Source organism: Crinia signifera, chromosome 8, assembly GCF_055691185.1.
Source record: "Crinia signifera chromosome 8, ASM5569118v1, whole genome shotgun sequence".
Taxonomy (NCBI): Eukaryota; Metazoa; Chordata; class Amphibia; order Anura; family Myobatrachidae; genus Crinia; species Crinia signifera.
The window spans coordinates 14596082-14618068 of record NC_139224.1 but is presented as its reverse complement, the minus strand read 5'-3'; the positions used below and the strand labels follow the sequence as shown (position 1 = coordinate 14618068).

Genomic DNA, 21987 nt, shown 5'->3' with positions numbered 1-21987 from the left:
CTCATTACTGTACTGTGTATATAAGGGAGACATTAGTGGATCAGTGCTAGTAACCAATCACTGCAAGATATTTATGGCTGGAGGTCATCTTTGTCTACACATTTGGAGGTAATGTGACTTTCTCTAATCCCTGTATCTGGAAGAAGCAGTGAACCAGGGATGAGATCTCAGTGCTTGACAGGCTTATTATACATGATGGATTATACACAGAAGATAACTCTACCCCTATATGTTGGCCCTAAAATGTATCTTGCAAACTTGAACGTAGCACTCAATGACTTTCTCCCCTTACTGACCCCATCAGGTGACTCTGTGACGCTTCTGCTGCGGCCGATCCGGAGCCTGGAGGTGGAATGACGGAATATCTCATAAACTGCACAGTACAGGGAGACTTTCACCTCCTGGCGTTCTCCATCTCTGCAGACCTACAGCTTTTGTTCTTCATTGGGATCCTGGTGATGTATTTACTGACCGTGCTGGGGAACCTGATTATCACTGGTCTTATATGTCTGACCCCACAGCTCCACACCCCTATGTACTATTTCCTGTGTAACCTCTCCGTGCAGGACATCGTCTACGTCTCCAGCATCCTCCCAAAATTTCTGTCTATCCTGGTAACAGGTGACACCAGAATTGCCTTCCCAGCATGCATCACTCAGATGTTCTTCTTTACGTTTTGCATTGTGGCAGAGTTTTTACTCCTAACATGTATGGCCTATGACCGCTATGTGGCCATCTGTAACCCCCTGCACTATACAACCATTATGAACAAAAATGTGTGTATTACGCTTATTTCTGTCCCTACGCTTGTCTGTTTTTTTAATTCATTGATCTATGCTGTGCTGATTTCTAATGTATCATTCTGCAACCAATTAGTTGGTCATTTCTACTGTGATCTGAAAACCATGATATCACAGTCTAGTGGTGACATCACAGGTATTAAAATGCTGCTATCTATGGAAAATGTTGTTTTGGGACTTTCGCCCTTTGTGCTGATATTAGTCTCTTATACATGTATAATTGTTACCATTATAAAGATCCGCAGCTCCGCGGGCAGAGTAAAGGCGTTCTCCAGCTGCTCCTCCCATCTCACCGTTGTATTATTATTCTATGGGACGTCCCTCATCTCCTACATGGTGCCAGAGTCGAAGGTCTCTCGGGCACGAGACAAATATCTCTCCTTGCTTTACACAGCGGTAGCCCCAATGCTAAACCCTCTAGTTTATACTCTGAGGAACAAACAGGTTTTAAAATCTATGGACAATATTTTAAAAAAATATTTGAAATGTTAACTTGTTCATCTGTGTGAAAGTAGATCCATTAACTGTGTACAAAGCAAAGCAAGATTCAAATAAGTGCAAGGTTGCTGGAATTGTGGGTAATTGCAGGCGGGAATATGTTGTTTACTTTTCTCACTTGTCTATGGGTTGCGTGCAAAAAGCATCAAGTATATCGGTTGGGTAACCTGAGCCTCATTGAATCTGCTTCCAAATGTAGCATAACTAGAGATGATCACACACCTAATGGTGGCTCGTACCTTATGGCAGGAGGGGGCTGCCCCTGGCCACGAAGCAGGCACCCACCCCTTGCCGCCACTGCCACTCCTCCTGGCCCCGTGGAACGCAGGTGACAGGCACTGGACTGGCGTGTGCGCAGTACCGACGTAGGTACTGCGTATGCGCAATCCCTGGATTTTATGGACTGCCCCTCGGAGAGGCGTCCCAGAGGGAGGGAACAGCTCCCAGTGGGACTGCCTTGGTGACTGGCAGGTCAGACTTCCAATAGGAAGTCACTGCCAGTCACAATGAATCTCGTGCAGTCTCACAGACAGTGTCAGATTTCACTTGGGGGGGCTGCAGCCCATAGGTATATACACCGCCATTGCAGACACCCTTATGTAATGGTTTTAGATTTCACTGCGTATGTTTCACTTCTTCAGAACAACCCTCGTGTTTTGATTTTGGATCTGGATTTTTTTATTTTAATTATAAAACCAGCTAAAATCAATACACAATACAAAACAAACCTAAAACCAAAAATTTGGATTCAAAATATGAATTCTGATCTGCAGGAAGATCCAAGCCAGGTTTTTTTTAATATTGGGAATGGGATAAAGAGAATTGTTTTTAGATTGTTATTTCTTTAGAACTAATCCGCATCTCTAGTTTAATATACCAATTTAATACAGACTGGTATATTTTGTTGACAACAATTGTGTTGTGATTCTGGATGTTGACATGATCATATTTTCAAATGCAGTATGTTGACATTAAACATGATGTTGACATTTATCATAATGACATGGACGACACGATTAGAATGCTGACAAAGAGTCCCTGGGGGTCTAGTGGGGATGCGGTTAAAATCCTGGCGGCCAGGATGCCGTCAGTTAGAATACCAATGAATGACTCCCGACTTGTGGCCACAAGACATTGATGAGGATACCAAGGACAGAATCATAAATGCTAGCATAGCAAACATAAGTATTCAGGCGGGTTAGCATTAGACAGTGGGTGGGGGTTTACCTAGGCACTGGTGGGGTACTTAAGCATACCTCCCAACTGTCACGCTTAACGCGGGAACGTCCCGGTATTTTGGGACGTTCCCGCGTCCCTCCTGCGGCCGGCAGTGGGAGTCCCCTTCTGTAGTCTGTGAATAGACGCTGTGCGCATGCATGCTGTCCCTCAGCTGCACGCAAATGTTGGGAGGTATGGGAGGTATGCTTAAGGTTAGGCTGTGGAAAGGGTTAAGCTGAGGGAGGGAATGTAGGCTGCGGGAAGGGGGGTAGGGTTAGGCTGTGGGAAAGGGGGAGGGTTAGGCTGTGGGAAGGGGGGTAGGGTTAGGATGTGGGAAGGGTTAGGCTATGCGAAGGGAGGGTAGGGTTAGGCTGCAGGAAGGGGGGTAGGGTTAGGCTGTGGGAAGGGGGGTAGGGTTAGGATGTGGGGAGGGTTAGGCTGTGCGAAGGGAGGGTAGGGTTAGGCTGCAGGAAGGAGGGTAGGGTTAGGCTGTGGGAAGGGAAGGGTTAGGCTGTGGGAATTGGGGTAGGGTTAGGATGTGGGAAGGGGGAGGGTTAGGCTGTGTGAAGGGAGGGTAGGTTTAGGCTGCAGGAAGGGGGGTAGGGTTAGGATGTGGGAGGGGGGTAGGCTGCGGGAAGCGGGTAGGGTTTGGCTGTGGGAAAGGGGAAGGGTTAGGCTGTGGGAAGGGGGGTTATTGTTAGGCTGTGCGAAGGGAGGGTAGGGTTAGGCTGCAGGAAGGGAGGGTAGGGTTAGGCTGCAGGAAGGGAGGGTAGGGTTAGGCTGCAGGAAGGGAGGGTAGGGTTAGGCTGTGGGAAGGGGGAGGGTTAGGCTGCAGGAAGGGGGGTAGGGTTAGGCTGCGGGAAATAGGAGTTAGGTTTAGGAAGCAGGATATGAGGGTTAGGTTCAGGCACTAGCTCAGGGGAGGGAAAGTTAGGACTAGGCACTTAGAAAGGGAGGGGATACAGTTTACTAGGGGTAGACTGCTGGGGGGCTCTTAGGATTAGGCTGCAGGGAGGAAGGGTTAGTGTTAGGCACTAGGAATAGGCTGTGAGGGGGAGGTTAATAGTAAACTGCGGTTAGTGTTAGACATGGGAAGGGATAGGCAGGGGGGGGGTTAGAGTCTGTAGGAAGGGAAGGTTAGGGTTGAGCACTTAGAAAGGGGCTTAGAGTAAGGATGCTGGGGGAACTCAGGATTAGCCTGCGAGGGGGTGGGATGGTTAGGCTTAAGCACTTAGTAAGGGGGTTACGCAGTGGCGGATCCAGTACAGGGCGATAGGGGCGGTCGCCCCAGGGCCTCCACACATCAAAGGCCCCACACTCCAGTATGTATATGCCGCAGCTGCTGAATGTACACACGCGGCCGCGCAGCCCTGCGCCTGCCCCGGCCCGGCAAGTCTCTCAGTCTTGTGATACGCGAGATATCCCAGGAGCCAGCCTGGGATCGCTCAGCATTGTGCCTGCATTGGCCCAACGAGTCTCGTGAGAAATCCCAGGAGCCATCGTAGCAAGGGATGACATAGGACACGGCGGCGCATCCGGGATGGCACCATTTTAATCAGCAGCAGACAGTGCAGCACAGAGTACTGAGAGCAGCCCTTCCCCGGTTCCCCAAAGCCTGCCCAGCAGCAGCCAGAGCCCCGGGGCGCCTGGCTCCTGTCCTGACTCCCTCGCTGCTGGGTTTGGCAACTGGCACCCCCTGGTGCATGCAGATGGTAAGGACAAACAAGCATAATAAATACTATCCAGAAGAACTGTAGCTAGGAGTCTGGGTGCTCATGGTAAATGTGAAGGACTTTACCAATCCTTATAATATTTGCTTATAAATTTGCCATCCACGCTGTATTGGCCATACTGTTGAAAAACTTGAATATAAAAACATAAAATGTAGAAGAAAGGTTAATACACGTTAAGGTGAGGTGTGACCATGGACTTATTGGTCCACAGAGAAAATTGAGCAGGATGACACTGTAGTAACAGTGGCTAGGGGTGTTTGGCAGGAAGGGTTGGGAAGTAGGGTGGTACAAGAGTAGTAAGGTATGGGGAATATTAGGGGCAATCTTTGTAGGATACTGTATATGCAAGCATGGGGCAAATTATAGAGAATACTACAAGTTATGACCTACAGTAAGTTAGAGAGACATAAGGGAGGTGGGGGGGGGGAGAGATGATCTGCAGCAGTTAGAGAGATATAGGGGGGAGAGATGATCTGCAGCAGAATTAATAAAGAGAGGGCATGCAACAAGAAACCATATACAAAGCATATACATAGCACTACTTTGAAAGGGGAAGGGATCTTGAAATACAGTCCTCATATTCCTCCATGAACTGGTAATGCCCAGCCCCCTACAGATTGGCAAAATGAGCCAGGTAATGCCTCCATCCCTCAAACAGTGCCCCTGGCTAGTTCCATCCTATCCAACCCCTAGTTACAGCCCTGATGCCATCTGAAGTGTGTTATAGAAGTGAGATAGTAATTGATTATGTTTTAAAAAAATATATATATTACTTTTATTGATAGAGGCCCCATAAGTTTGTTGTCCAGGGCCCCCATATACCTTAATCCGGCCATGGGGTTAGGGATAGGCTATGGGGTGTGAAGGATAGGGTTAATTACTTAGTATGGGGTTAGGGATAGGCTGTAGGGTGGGAAGGTTAGGGTTAAGCACTTAGTAGGGGGGTTAGGGATAGGCTGTAGGGTGGGAAGGTTAGGGTTAAGCACTTAGTAGGGGGGTTAGGGATAGGCTGTAGGGTGGGAAGGTTAGGGTTAATTACTTAGTATGGGGTTAGGGATAGGCTGTGGGGTGGAAGGTTAGGGTTAAGCACTTACTAGGGGGTTAGGGATAGGCTGTGGGGTGGAAGGTTAGGGTTAAGCACTTAGTATAGGGTTAGGGATAGGCTGTAGGGTGGAAAGGTTAGGGTTAAGCACTTAGTAGGGGGGTTAGGGATAGGCTGTAGGGTGGGAAGGTTAGGGTTAAGCACTTAGTAGGGGGTTAGGCTGTAGGGTGGGAAGGTTAGGGTTAAGCACTTAGTAGGGGGGTTAGGGCAGGGGCGTGGCCTAATCACGGACCCCCCGTGACCACGCCCCCTTTTGAAACCTTCGAGTCCTGCTGACTGCTGAAGGAGCCCAGGCCAGCCCAGCCCAGCGCAGGTACTGCTAGGTGGCCTGCAGCTGCACTACTTCACTACTACTGCAGCTGCACTAGTTCACCCGGGCACAGGAAAAGGCAGGGGCGTGGCCTAATCACGGCCCCCGTGACCACACCCCCTTTTGAAACTTTGCGTCCTGCTGACTGCTGAAGCAGCCCAGCCCAGCGCAGGTACTGCTAGGCGGCCGGGGGAGGGGGCACTGCCGCTGCCGGTCATTAGGAAGTGCTGATATTGTGCGGGGGGTGCCGGTCATTAGGAGGTGCCTGTGCACCCTCGGCACCCCCTGTGCGCACGCCTATGTCCACATGTATGTGGTGCCCACTGCTGTCGCTTAGCTTAGTCATCCAGCTACCTCGGTATACCCTTTTGGCCCAACTACAGTAAATGAAAACAATTTTGTGAGCTGTGAAGTGATCAAAATTGACTAGAAATGAGTGGAAACTAATGTTATTGAGGTCAATAATACTTTAGGGGCAAAAACAGGCCCAAATTCTGTTATTTTAGCCATTTTTAGCATTTTTTCATAAAAATCCAGATCCAAAACCAAAACCCACAAGGGTGGTTTTGCCAAAACCAATCCAGATCCAAAACACGAAGGGAGATCCAGATCCAAAACCAAAACCCGAAAAAGTGGCCGCTGCAAATCTCTAATTTAAAGTAACTCCCCAAGGAGACACTGCTACCAACTAATATAGAGTGGGTTAGAGCCCTAACAGTTTATGAAAAAGTTTATAAATTAATAAGGATAAATTGTTTCTAATGCTGGACATTAATGTGTGTTTTTAGATTTTTTTATATATTTTTTTCCATACGTGTGGGTATATGTGTGTATATTAAATAAATGGAATTTTAATTTTTTAATAAATTCAATCATTTATTGATCAACTCAGTGCGCTCTCTGTAAAAAAAAAATATTTTCTGGTTGAATTTTTTAATTCGATTGGGAGCAGCATAACATTAAATAATAACTGTGTGTAATCAGTCAATTATTGATTCAATCAAAACATTAAGTGTTACAGAAAGAATCAATTTGCGCCCAATATACCCAGTGTATATTGTTTTTGTCCTATTAAATTACACAGTAGTGCCCCTTATACGCATAATGGCCCTTATTCAGTTCTGATCACAGTACAAATTTGTTCTCAAACTGGGCAAAACCATGTGCACTGCAGGTGGGGTATAGAGAGTTAGATTTGTGTGAGTTATTTTGTTTCTGTGCAGGGTAAATACTGGCTGCATTACTTTTACACTGCAATTTAGATTTCAGCTTCAACACACCCCACCCAAATTTAACTCTCGCTGCACATGTTCCATCTGCCCCACCTGCAGTTCACATGGTTTTGTCCATTTTGAGAACAAATTTGTACTGCTATCAGATCTGAATAAGGGCCAATGTCCACAGTTGTGCTGTCACTCCAGCAGCTCACTGTCCATGTCCCTCAGAATCTCTATGCCCTGTGTCCCTCCAGCAGCTTCCCCACCTCTTAGTCCGTCCAGCCCCCTCTCACCCTGTGTTCAGCAAGCAGGGCTGGCAACAGAAATCTTGGGGCCCGGTACACTGATATCTCTGGGGCCCCCTAACAATGCCCCCTTGAGCAGAAATTTTTTTGTATACCGCTTATTGAATGTGTTTTTTTATTATTACAAAAGACACAATTAATATTCACTAATACTGGAGGGGTGTCTGGGTAAGTACCCTTACAGGAATCCAGGTGGGTGCCTTTATAAACCATTTCTAGGCACTGCACTGCCGCAGCTATGCTTACAGCCCGTCAGAACTTTGGGGCCCCTCACAAGCTTGGGGCCCGGTACAGGTGTCCCCCTTGAACCCCCCTGTTGCCTGCCCTGTCAGCAAGCACATAGCCTGCTCCTCTTAGTGGCTCTTCTTCACTTCAGCGGTGGTGATGGCATGACATCACAAACACTGTATGTAGAAGAAGAAGCAGGAACCGGCTTTTCTGTTGGAATTACTGTTCTGGGCTGTGGTAGAGAGATGGAACTCAGCCCCCCCCCATTCCCCCTCACTTTAACCCCTGGATATAACCAGGGCTATTTTTCAGCAGGCTCCAGCAGGAACTGAGGCCCTTATTCTAGTTCACTCTTTCTGACAAAATCCTTCTTAGATGGACAAAACCATGTGCACTGCAGGGGGGCAGATTTAAAATGTGCAGAGAGAATTAGATTTGGGTGAGTTATTTTGTTTCTGTGCAGGGTAAATACTGACTGCTTTATTTTTACACTGCAATATAGATCTCACTTTGAAGTAAAACCCCACCCAAATCTAACTCTCTCTCTGCACAAGTAACATCTTCCCCACCTGCAGTGCACATGGTTTTGTCCATCTAAGAAGGCTTTTGTCAGAAAGAGTGATCTAGAATAAGGGCCTCAGTTCCTGCTGGAGCCTGCTGAAAAATAGCCCTGGATATAACATACATAAAATGGATATATATGAAGATGGATATGATAGATGCAGATGTATTAAGCCTTGGAGAGTGATAAAATGGAGAGAGATAATGTACCAATCATCTCCTGATCATTTTTTTGTTGCCTGTACATGGCAATTACAAGCTGATTGGTTGGTACTTTGAGCCAGATTCTAGTTCACTCGGTCCCCTGCGAATTTGCTATGAAGACCAATGTTTCAGATTAATGTTACCATTATATCTGATATTCGAGGAATCAATAAACTCGGGGATGGTACCAACGGACTGGCGCATAAAAAAGAGACCTTGGCGCTTCTTTCTGGAGTTCTGCTGCCCGCCTATACTCAAAAATTGGGACTATTCCCTAAAGTCCCGATTAAATAGTATAGCAAAAAGGGGGGGTATTTGGTAGTGGCGTGGCGCTACTTCAGGTTAATCATAGATTTCTTCTTGATACTTATCTTTTGTTTTTCTTAATCATGAAAACATCGCTTCTAAAAACTTTGAAAAACTCCGATATGTCGCTTCCATCAACACTTTAAACATGGAACTAATACCTAGCATCTTAGCTAATGAAAAGGAAATGCCGCTATTAGAAGGAACTCCGGGAAGAAAGACCAGTACGTGATTTCGCGTCACTTTTTGGCTGAGAGCCAAACCGGAAGTGACTTTAAGAACAAGAAGATACACAGTGGCCATATTACTACACCCAAACAAGACTTGCGGGACATACTGACATACGTGGAGAGCAGGAAATAACACGGTGGCCATCTTACTACACCCGGATCACCTTAAGGATAAGACATCAATACTGTTACACCTTCCGGCTGATAGTTGGAGTAGAAGTGATGCGGACTGCAGGAAGTAGAGAAACTGCCATATTACTACACCCGCGGAGTGTAGCGAAGGAATATATAATATATCATAATCTTTTTTCAAATTTACAGCTGAATAATAGATGCATGCTAGTCGGGACTATCTTTATATCCTAGGCTATAGAGAATGTTTTAAATCAAGCAGAAACATAATGTTTGTTGTGAACAGGAAACGGAAGGGCCACCATTTTTGATGTCAAACACCATAAATAGCAAGCCCACTAGCATGTCCTCCATGCCTTGATAAAGAGATGTGGATCTCGAAACGCGTTGGCAGGGGGACTTGCTATTTCATTTGATGCTATTTTCTGCTGGAGGTTTGTTTTTTCTTGGCAGTGAACCGTCCCCCCCCCTGGAAGTAAGGTAGGACAGAGGTTTTTTATTGTACAGAGCCTGTTTACCGGTTAGCAGCCCTGTACCCATGCCCTGCCTGCTCTAGGAGGAACGGACCTGCCCCTCCACCAGTTGACCAATTTTTTATATAAAAAATAAAATCCTTTAAATCGACGCATTGGAAAAGAAACCTTTATGAGAGGGATTACACAAATACAATTGTGAGTATTGGTACGCATTTGCATACATTTGAAAATATACCTTGATGTGAAGGCATCACATACAGTGCCTGTATATTGAAAAGATACCTTGATGCGAAAGTTTTTAAATGCTCTTACGTAAGTAAGGTACGAATCCATGGAGACCTACGATCAGTTGAGTATAAAGAAACCCAGATAGGCTTACCCTCACTACATTGATGTGGAAGTGAGGTAGGAATACCTACAAACTGGGACATATTCTTCTTTTAAAAGGATTAGGACAAGCATGTAAAATTCTCACTTTAAAAACACATCCTCTTATCTTTTATCTCCTCTATACCAATCTGCGAGATCAAAAAATGAAAAAGGAGAGAAGAGAGATCACCCCACATGATTAAGAAAAACAAAAGATAAGTATTAAGAAGAAATCTATGATTAACCTGAAGTAGCGCCACACCACTAACAAAACACCCCTTTTTCCTTAACTGGCGCATAGCTAACGTAGTACCAATATGAAAGAAAGGTAGCAAAACTAACCCTGAAACTATAGATCGTCAGCCTTACATCCATTGTGGGGAAAATATTAGAAGGAATAATAAGAGATAGTATCCAAAATTTCTTCGAACAGAAGAAAGTGATAAGTAAGGCTCACCATGGGTTCCTCAAAAAAAGATCATGTCAGACTAATTTAATAAGCTTCTATAAAGAAGTCAGTAGGGGGCTGGACTTAGGGAAATCTGTTGGTGTAATACTGTTTGATTTCGCTAAAGCTTTTGTCACGGTGCATCATAAAAGGTTATTAACGAAACTAGGTAACTTAGGGTTAGGGGATAAAATTTGTAATTGGATTGAAAACTGGTTGCACAATCGGGGACAGAGAGTGGTGGTAAATGGCATACATTCCAGCTGGGGTAAGGTCCAAAGTGGAGTCACGCAAGGTTCAATATTGGGATCCACCTTGTTTAATATATTCATTAATGGTATTGGAAGGGACATAGTGAGTAAAATTGTAATATTTGCAGATGACATTAAATTGAGTAAGGAAATTAACTCAGGAGAGGATGTGGAAACACTACAATGTGACTTAAATAAACTGGAAAGGTGGAAAATGCAGTTTAACATTGAAAAATGTAAAGTAATTCATTATGGGAACAAAAATTATCAAGCTACTTCTAGGCTTAATGGAGTTATTATAGGAAATTCTGCTGTAGAGAAGGACTTGGGGGTCATCATAGATGAAAAATTGGGTAATAGTGCACACTGCTCAATTGCAGCAGCAAAAGCAAACAGGACGCTGGCATGCATTAAAAGGGGTATGGATTCAAGGGATGCCAATGTGATAGTGCCTCTTTACAAGGCATTGGTGAGACCACACTTGGAATATTGTTTTCAGTTCTGGCAACGCACCTTAAAAAGGATATAAATGAATGGTAACAGGTACAGAGAAGGATGACTAAGCTTGTTAAAGGTCTTGAATCACTAGAATACAAAGATAGATTAACCAAGCTGAATATTTTTTCACTGGAGAAATGAAGATGGGGAGGTGATATTAGTATGTTCAAATACAGTATTGGAAATCATATGGAACTGGGAGATGATTGGTCACTAAAAGGCCTCTACTTAGGACACTCAGGCATGTACTGAGGCTCAAGGAAAATAAATTCTGTACTTGTTAAGAAGAGGATTCTGAACCATTAGAGGAGTAAAATTCTGGAACTCATTGCCGGTAGGGGTGATTACAGCAACTACTGTTAATGAATTTAAATCAAAATGGATGCATTTTTGACCACTAAGGTAATCCTATAGCTATGACTTCCTCACGTCAGTAGTAACAAGTTAGATAGGTTGAACTCGATGGACTATCGTCTTTTTTTCAGCCTTAGTTACTATGTTACTATGGGCCTTATTCTAGTTCACTCTTTCTGACAAAATCCTTCTTAGATGGACAAAACCATGTGCACTGCAGGGAGGCAGATGTAAAATGTGCAGAGAGAATTAGATTTGTGTGAGTGATTTTGTTTCTGTGCAGGGCAAATACTGGCTGCTTTATTTTTACACTGCAATATAGATCTCACTTTGAAATAAAATCCCACCCAAATCTAATTATATCTGCACAAGTAACATCTGCCCCACCTGCAGTGCACATGGTTTTGTCTATCTAAGAAGGATTTTGTCAGAAAGGGTGAACTAGAATAAGGCCCCATGTGTCACGGACCCACCGTTCGCCTGTTCAGATACTTCAATCTGAGCATCACCGGCCGTGACTGGGGTTCATTTTGGACACACAAGTCCCCTCTATGAGGTACCCCGTCACCAGCAGGCTTGATTTAGCGCTGTTGAATTGCGCATGGGCGCCTTGCTGCCCCTGACCACACAATACAGTATAGAACCAAGGTAACTGTTTGACCACTCTTCTTTGGCTTAAAAGGTCCTGAGAATCACAAAATCATAACTGTGAATATGTATTATATATTCCTAGAAATACTACAGAGCTTTAAGTGATAAAAATGGTTACAAGATTACAATGATTTTAAAAGTACACACAAGAGAAATGCAATTCATAAATAAAAGGGAATAAAAAAATGACAGAACTGTATCTTACACCCAAGTACTCATTCTGTAGTGGGGGGGTCTCCACATGATATCAAACAGGTCGCTTCTAGCTAGTTTGCTGGTCCCCCAAGAAGTACCACTGACTTATTGACAAGAGGGACAGTTATACTTGCAGACTCCCTCATCCCTCCCACCCTTGGGATTTGACCCGTTCCTTGCTGGAACTAGGGAATGTCCCTGGTAATGGATTTTCTACAATACATGCAGAATTCGTCTGCTGTTTTCAAAGTGATTGATACTCCTTCCTTATCAAGTGAGATGCATAGCAGACAGGCTTCACTGATAAGAGATCTGGAGGAAGGAGACAATCTCTAACCTCTCTTGTGGACCATGGTTTATGAGGGGACTCAGATCTTAGTAGCAGTAGTTTGTTTATTTATAAGGCGCTACAAAGTGTCCGCAGCGCCATACATAGGAAACAAAAAACAAATGACAAGGTAGCATACAGGGTGTGTTGATAAAATACAGCATAAATAGGGGTATAGCTGGTAGAACTAAAATCAGCATCAGTTCCTAAGTAGGTGTCGAAATTGTCGAGGAGACTGAAGATGAAGTAGAGGAAGGGAAGAACAGGGCAGGAGCACTGGTGAGGTAAAGAGGTAGGGTGAGTACGTGAGGAAGGTGGGCCCTACTCATAAGAGTAAACAGACTAAAAGGAGGTTGGTGGACGAACGAAAAACAATGGGATAAGTAGGAACGGATGGAGGGGTAGGGTAGGCAGGATAGGAGGAGCAAAAGAGGTTAGGAGGAGGAGGGATAGGCTAGTCGGAAGAAGTGGGTTTTGAGGGAGCAAAAGAGAGTGGAAGATTGCGCTAAGATATGATGATTTAAATTTGATTGGATAAATGAAATGGATAAATTAACAAGAAAAAGGGAAGGGTGGTCAGGTGTGTACAGAGAAAGGGGTTTTTAATCATACAACATTGTATATTACAATAAAATACATAAATCACTAAAATTCATTGAAATAGAAGTATAAAAGTAACGTTCAGATCAATAGTCACACATATGTCATCCGAAGAGCCAGTCTGTGGGATTTTTTTCGGTACTTGTTTCCTAGCACGGCCACACCGATTTGCATCGGGGTGATCGTGTCGGAAAAATGGCGTCGGTCGCATCGCATGCGACCAAATCGCATGCGATGCGACTGACGCGATCGACCCGATTTTTACATTGAATCAAATGTGAATAGGGTCCCTGGGACCCTATTTTACATTGGATTCAATGTAAAGTATTCCCCAGACCCCAAGATTTACCCCCTCAACGCCACCCCACGATTGACGCCAACCCGAAGCGTGGCGAGCGCAGCGAGCCCGCGAGGGGCGGTGGTGCGCATCCTCCGTCCTTTTCATACCCCTACTATCCACGTCGGTGTGGAGTTGAGAACATAAAGTGTGGCGAGCGCACCCGTATAACTTCACAGGTATACGCGTCTGCTCGCCACGCTGCGCTCGCCACACTTTATATTCTCAACTCCACGCCGACGTGGATAGTAGGGGTATGAAAAGGTAGGAGGATGCGCCCCGCCACCCCTCGCGGGCTCGCTGCGCTCGCCATGCTTCGGGTTGGTGCCAATCGTGGGGTGACGCTCACAATGGGGTTGCGTAACCCATGACGGGGCCATATACAATGTGAAATGGGTCAGATTGGCCCATTTCACATTGTTTCCTATGTGAGATGGACTTAATCAAGTCCATCTCATCTTGTGGCATTATAATGGCACAAGACCGACGCGATGCTCCCGATTTGAATGATAAAAATATTTTAACATTGAAGCCTATGGCAAAATCGTGGGCATCGCGTCGGTCGCGTCGGGGGCCATGTTAATGCACGCGACCGACGCGATGCCCCCGATTTTGCCTTTGCCGGCAAAATGGACCTGATTTCAAAGAAAATCGGGTCCATCGCGGGCATCGTGTACCTTAACTTTAAGGTACACGATGCCCGCGATTGTGGCCGTTCTAGGAAACAAGTACCTTTTTTTCCCTCAAGGTGGATAATGAGGTACCACACTTTTTTAGAGAGACAATTTGTAATCCAGGTGTTGCTGGGGAGCTGATGCTCAGTTAGTGCTGAATCCTCAACCCCAAAACTTGAAACCGGGCCTTTAGGAGGTGGCGTACTCCCAAATGTTCTTAGTTGCCACGGAGTAGGTGGGTGGGTCAGTTGGTGGAGCCTGAGAGCTTGACAGTCCCAAACAAGGTGGATAGAAGTCCCTCTGTGGATTCTGTTTGTTCCACTTTTTCCAGAAGTAGTGGGTATAGCTGGCTGTGGGTGTAAACTGGATCTGAGGTCACCAAAAATGCACCTACGCGTTTCGCTGCCCTCAGCAGCTTTTTCAAGGTCCACCAAGGTCCAACGCATAGTGATGAAATAAAGATCGTCAGGTCATAGTGTTCCATTATTACAGAACAACTTACATATAAACCAATATTTACTATTATGGTAAATGTACGTATAATTTCTAAGCATTAACATAAATGAGATATGTTGGACTATATAAACAAAGAAAGATGTCTGACACTCAGCCGCTGGGATCACCAAGCAAAATGCGAGTTTCGTACCACTGAGTCAGCCACATACTATTATAAATTTGGGATTGTGTTGAAGTTGGCAAAGATGTGATAGAACTTTCCCATGTCTCAAAAAGGAAGATACTCTGTTTGTCTTGTCAAAGCTCATCTCAAAACAATCCATGCGATAACTGAAGACACGTGTTTCCTTATGAACTGAAAATTGACAGGGGTTGGTTGTATCCAATCTTGTAGGATGATGTTTGTTTGCCCCACACTTCTTGTAAGAAGTAATTTTCTGCAACCTGGGGCAAATCTCTGTCCCTTTGGGGGGGGGGATACAGTCATTGGATCACCAGCATGTTGGTCGACAGTCATTAGGTCGACACCATTGGGTCAACATGCATGGCGGGAGAATAAAATAATGTGCCGAGCTTAGTGAGGCACCATGCCCGAAGCATGGTGAAAGCAGCAAGCCATGCGAGGGGACGCAGTTCTACGTTTCAGTGTCCATGTTGACTGTGTCAACATTTGTGACAAAAAATGTGAAAAACCCCATGTTGACCTAATGACCCTGTCGACCTAATGACCCTGTTGACCTAACCCATGGCAACCTAGACTCATGTTGACCTTCCTGCATGTCGACCTAGACTCATGTCAACCTAAATGCATGTCGACCCAATGGTGCGACCTAAAGACTGTCGACCAACCAGCATGGTGACCTAATGATCCACACCCCTTTGGAGGAATACCTAAAACAGCCCGCTCAGGAGTGTATTTCAGCATCCGTCCTAACTTGCCACCAAAAACCTTAAAATTTAAAAAGATCAATTAATTAATTAATCAAGTTGTATCATTCATTTTCTCTATTTACCTTTTTGAACAACCACCAACAATGGCTTGTGTATTACGGTATACACAGAATAGAGAAAACACTTATGCAATTAATACTGTAAATGATAATTACTGTATAGTAAACACAATAACGCACAAAAGAAAAACAAAATAATAAACATTAATTGTTCTGGGAAATCTTTAGTAAATGTATTCACAAAGGGCTGTCCCTGAGGCATAACTGCAGCTGTGTATATATATTGCTGTCCTTCCTTGCACTAAGCAAATGGGAGCAATCCTTATATACTGTATGTGCCATGATACCATCAGAGAGTCTTCTATGTATTTAGTTCAAGTGGTCCAGGTAAATGTTACAGTTTAGCTTTCAAATATAAATTGTGAATGATTATTTGTTACATTACTGTATGTTGTCGTGAACAAAAATACTTTTTTTACCAGCTAAATTTTAATTAATTATTACATTGTGTTTCTTTTCCCCATCCTACTGGAAGACCAGTTAGTTATACATTAATCAATCAAGACATTTATTAATTAATGTTTAACAAAATAAAAGTATAAAATATATAAAACAATATATAGATTAAATAAATGACACACTTATGATATTAAGAGGCCCGTTAATCAGCAAGTTTTAGCTATTTAAAACTCATTATGTATAATAAGCGTTGCTCTGGCCAATCAGCTCCCAGCTGTCATTTTCAAACACATGAAAGGAGTTGATTGGTTGTAGCACAATTTATCATACGCAATGAGTTTTAAATAGCTAAACCGTGTTTTTTAAATGTTTTCTGTACTGGCCCTGATATTATTCCCATAAACTATGCAAACCTCATTAGATAAGATTCTTCTGGTTAAACAAAGTGGCAACAATTTTATTAAATGTTTTATAAAATCTTGTGGCTTAATGGTACAAAACCTGCTTAGGCATTAATAAAAATCTTAATAAATAATTTTTAAATTGATCCTTTGATTGCCTGTAAGTATGTAGTAATCTTGTGTTACACATCTATATAATTATACATGTACATTTTTCATCTTTCACTTTTAAACAATGTTCACCCGAGATAAGTCTAGCTTGTGTGTTTAAAAATGGATAAATTGAGGCTTCAGAAATTCCTCATATGAATGATTTTGTTATCTACTGAAATGTATTTGATAGCATTATGTGTATTGTTGGACAGTAACAGAGTATCTGATTTTAACTAAATATGGGGGGGGGGGGGGAGTATGCAGCACTTAGTAAAAAATTCTCAAATTCATTGGATTGACTTTACATCATTTTATAATAATAAAATCAATGACAGTGAAAGGGACTTTGGACCAAAGAAGGAAATTTCTTATTCCATCCAAGATCCATGATCCTACAAATCCAACAAGGCGGACGGTAATTATATTCACTCTGACAACACAGAGTTGGTCCATATTGCACCCAGGTGCTTATAGGAATGGACAGTGAGGACAGAGTTACACAGCTAAATACCAATCCTAAATTGCTTGTATCAATTTATATTAACTTATTTTTTATTCACAATATGTTAACATGTTCACCGTAATGGTTTATCAAACTGTCATTGGTTTTATTATTATAAAATGATGTAAAGTCAATCCAATGAATTTGAGAATTTTTTACATTTTATAATAATAAAATCAATGACAGTGAAAGGGACTTTGGACCAAAGAAGGAAATTTCTTATTCCATCCAAGATCCATGACCCTACAAATCCAACAAGGCGGACGGTAATTATATTCACTCTGACAACACAGAGTTGGTCCATATTGCACCCAGGTGCTTATAGGAATGGACAGTGAGGACAGAGTTACACAGCTAAATACCGCTCCTAAATTGCTTGTATCAATTTATTTTAACTTATTTTTTATTCACAATATGTTAACATGTTCACCGTAATGGTTTATCAAACTGTCATTGGTTTTATTATTATAAAATGATGTAAAGTCAATCCAATGAATTTGAGAATTTTGAGAATTGGTATTCTTCTTTCAGGTTTGACACACCTGACATTTTGCAGCTGCTACTGAGTCAAGCGGCTCCTGCCCACTGCGCCCCTAAAGGTTTCGTTTCATATACCTTTTTTAGGTAGAAGGTATTTCTGATTTGAACTAAATCTGAATTTTGGCTCTGAGGTTTTCCGAGATGTCTTCTTTTCGGTCCTTTACCGGGCCATTCCTATGTCACAGATGAGGAGGTGTCTCAATCATTAGGGAGAGTTACAGTGGAGTAATTGCAACCAATAACCTCCTAACTGCCATTTCAAAGACTGTGTAAGATGAAATCTAGAAGTGTATTGGTTGGTTATTACAACTTCTCAACTCTATCTCTCCAAGACTCGATGCATCTCCACCAGCTGGAGCATAGATCAGAGAGATCATCTATGTCACAGATTGGTCCAACAGTACTGGCGCTCTGAGGTCACAGTGACATCTGATACAGATGTGTACCCCTGTGTCAGGAACAAGGGCCATCAATAACTCCTTAGATTCACCACTGTTTTTTTATTCATGCTTTTCAGAAGATACCCTTTACCACTACCAGGGACAAAATGTCGATGCATCCCTCACGTACACTAGGACTGGGAATTAATAACGATTTAAGATTTTAAAAACTAAAACATACCGGTGACCAGCCTCTGAATTCACATTGGAGGAACCAACATTTACGTTACTATATAAAAGTGTGTAATAGGACAGGATGGGCGGAATTGAATGGACCCACTGTTACCTTTAGGCCAAGACCATCCAAATTAGGATGAAAATGTTACAAGAAAATAACATCAGTGGACTAACCACTGAGCGTTCGTATGTTATCAAATCAACGGCAGAAGGAAAATAAGGGCAACAAATGTAACATTATGACCAAAAATTATGTTTTTGTCTCCTGTGTTACATTTTCTGACTTCCATTGCTAATAGAAGGTGAAGCCTACATGGGACATGATTTCTGCTTCTCCCATTACTGACCCCATCAGGTGATCCTGATCCTGCACCAGCAATGACGGAATATCTCATAAACTGCACAGTACAGGGAGACTTTCACCTCCTGGCGTTCTCCATCTCTGCAGACCTACAGCTTCTGCTCTTCATTGGGATCCTGGTGATGTATTTACTGACATTGCTGGGGAACCTGATTATCACTGGTCTTATATATCTGACCCCACAGCTCCACACCCCTATGTACTATTTCCTATGTAACCTCTCACTGCAGGACATCGTCTACGTCTCCAGTGTCCTCCCAAGATTTATATCTGTCCTGGTAACAGGTGACACCAGAATTGCCTTCCCAGCATGCATCACTCAGATGTTCTTCTTTGCATTTTGTGCTGTGTCAGAGTTTTTACTCTTAAGTGCTATGGCGTATGACCGCTATGTCGCTATCTGTGACCCCCTGCACTATACAACCATTATGACCAAGAGTTTGTGTATTACACTATTCTCTGTCTCCTGGCTTGTTGGTTTTTTAAATTCTTTATCCTACTCAGTTCTAGTTTCTACGTTATCATTCTGCAACTCCCAAGACGTTAGTAATTTCTACTGCGATCTGAAAACCATGATATCACTCTCTAGTGATGACATCACATATATTAAGATACTGGTATATGTGGACAGTATATTTTTGGGGCTTATGCCCTTTATACTGATATTAGTCTCTTATACATGTATAATTGCTACGGTCATAAAGATCCGCAGCTCAGCGGGCAGAGGAAAGGCGTTCTCCAGCTGCTCCTCCCATCTCACCGTTGTCATATTGTTCTATGGTACATCGCTCAGTTCCTACATGGTCCCGGAGTCACAGTATTCTCCGGAACGAAACAAGTTTCTCTCCCTGCTGTACACAGCGGTGGTCCCGATGCTAAACCCTCTTGTTTATACTCTGAGGAACAAACAGGTCCTGACAGCCATAGAGAACATCTTAAAAAGATATCTCAAATGTTAGACTGTGCATCCAGCTTCTTCTCCTCCTCATCCTTCTTCTTCAGTAACGAATGCGCAATGGATGAAAATATGACAGCAGGAACATGACAGATTCAGTTTTTGGAGCTTAGATGATCTCAGTTGGCTCAGAATCTGTATAATAAATACATATAGACTTTCATTTGCAGAGACTAGTTTTTCTATATTTTGTTATTTTCACCTCCGTTTATTTAATAATGTACTGGAGGTAAGACAGCTGCGTTAGACAGGAGCCTTGGGTCTCCAGAATCTGAGGGGACCCCCCAAGATTAATTATAAAAATAAGAATGACTGATAGAGGGGTCCTTGGTGATCTTGATGCAGGTGTTGAACTTCTAAGAGGCCATCTCCATACTTTCACTTGAGGTTCTGGAAAGTCAGCACTGGTGTGTGGGTGGTGGAGGGTACCAAAAATCCTTTCCACCATCCCTGAGTGGAAGCAGAAATTGTGCAGGCTTAGAACAGTCAGTCTGTATGGTCTCAGATGAGACAAGTGACAGGAGACAGAGGGGGTTGGGATCATTTGGTCTATAGAATGATGGTCAACAGTCATTAGGTTGACACCATTAAGTTGACATGGGAAAAGGTCAAATGGGCATTTGACAGGTCATCAGTGTCTAGGTCGACAGTCAAAAGGTTTTTTTTTTGGACCCGAATGTCAACACAGTCGACATGGACACAGTTTAAAGTGCACCGCAGCCCCTCGCATCGCTCGCTACACTCAGCACACTATTTTATTCTACCATTATGCCGTAGTGGAGGGTAGGGTATCAAATACCGCCTGTCAGCACATGTCGGCTCAAAAAATAGTGAAAAACCCCATGTCAACCTTTTCACTGTCGACCTAGACACTGTGGAACTAATGACCTGTCAAACTAATGACCTTTCAACCTAGAACCATGTTGACCTAGACCCATGTCGACCTTTTTCCATGTCAACCTAATGGTGTTGACCTAATGACTGTCGACCATCATGCTGTAGACCAAATGCCTGCATCCCGACAGAGGTTGAGGCACATACATCAGATTGTATGATCTTAAGTTCATCCAACTTGGCTGGGATATTTAGGCTAGGTCTGCTGGTGAATCCAGAAGGAATTCACTCATTTTCAGACATCCAGGGTTCATGAACCTTCTGAAAGGTGAAATCTGGAAATATCTCCAACTTCACAATTTTTTTTATCTTCCTCGTCCAAACTACCTGAAAAAAGTAGAGCTCTAACTTCCATTGAACCTCTTGGTGTCGACCCCCAATCCCCTACACAGACTATTTCTCAACTCTATGTTACCATTAAAGAAAATACTTTTCCAATTCCCATCTCATTTATAGGAGTTTGGGAAACTACAAGAGATGATCCAATAAATTGGGCAGTGGTTTTTCGCAATACCCAGACAAGCTCTCTCGGTCTAGACACCCTAGAAAATTGATATAAGATTATTTATCATTGGTACCGGGTTCCCATAAAATTACACAATATGTTCCCAAAAATGCTGGAGATGTAATGTAGCCTTGGGGAACTTTCTGCACATGTGGAGGGAATGTCTGATCCTTACCCCTTTTTGGTCTACTATTTTTAACCATTTAGAAGTCATTTTGAAGGGAGATGTAACAAAGGATCCTGGTTTCTGGATACTCAACTTTACGTTGGTTAATACTAAAATGTATTAAAGTTCTCTTTTAAGACATCTTAGCAATGCTGCAAAAGCTGTAACACCAGTACACTTTGCTTCTCTTCCTAGAAACACACAGGGATATATTCAAAGTCGGGTCCATGTCGGATTTGACTGACCTGTTGAATTTGGCTTTGTTTCAGACAAAAGCAGGCAGATTGGAGGCTTTTCCTAAACAGAGTTTACTGAATAGGTCGGAACCCGACAGCAATTGCATATATCCCACAGTCTCCCTCTCTCTTTTCCTTTTTCTTTTTATCTGAATCTTTCTCTATCTCTCTTTCTTTTCTTCCTTTTAAACCGTTTCGTCACCTTTTCCCTTCATTGATATACCTTGCACTGAGCAGTTTCTTGCTTTGAATGAAAAGTATATTTTCCCTGACACATAGGGCCTTATTCTGGTCTGTGCGGACGGAGCCGAAACTGCGGCCAGGACCGTGCGTCCTAAACCCCGCCTTCCGTACGGATCGCTCACTCCGTCCGAATGCGGTAAGAAGCTGTCCGAACGGACCGCAAGTGTATTTCTCATGAATACACCTCCTCCATCTCAGGGAACCTCCCCCATCATTCCATGGTCGCAGACCATCGAATGCAGGACCGAGTGGTCAGGCAGCTCCCGCAACCTCAGACCACTCGGGCATTTCTCCGTGCAAAAGCAGGGATCTGGGCGGGCAGTTGACATCCGGCAATGTCATATGTCCGCCCCCTACACGTGCGTCATGACCGCATTACCATACGTACACCCAGCGTTTTCATGGGAACGCCCATGAAACGTGGGGTGTAAACATATGGTAATGAGCCCAAACAGCCCTTCACGCCCCTCTCCACCCCCTGTTCGTAGTGTACACATTTCATGCGGAATTTGGCCGTACGCCCC

At 43.5% G+C, this 21987-nt stretch overlaps 2 protein-coding genes across 2 annotated transcripts; both read left to right on the top strand.

Moving 5' to 3' along the window:
- Positions 1-353: 353 nt before the first annotated feature.
- LOC146027189 (olfactory receptor 5J3-like) lies at positions 354-1292 on the top strand. The gene has a single exon (XM_083158147.1). The coding sequence runs from the start codon at positions 354-356 to the stop codon at positions 1290-1292; it is 939 nt and encodes a 312-aa protein (XP_083014273.1).
- Positions 1293-18481: 17189 nt separating this feature from the next.
- LOC146027188 (olfactory receptor 1C1-like) lies at positions 18482-19423 on the top strand. Its single transcript, XM_083158146.1, has one exon. The coding sequence runs from the start codon at positions 18482-18484 to the stop codon at positions 19421-19423; it is 942 nt and encodes a 313-aa protein (XP_083014272.1).
- The last annotated feature ends 2564 nt before the right edge of the window (positions 19424-21987 follow it).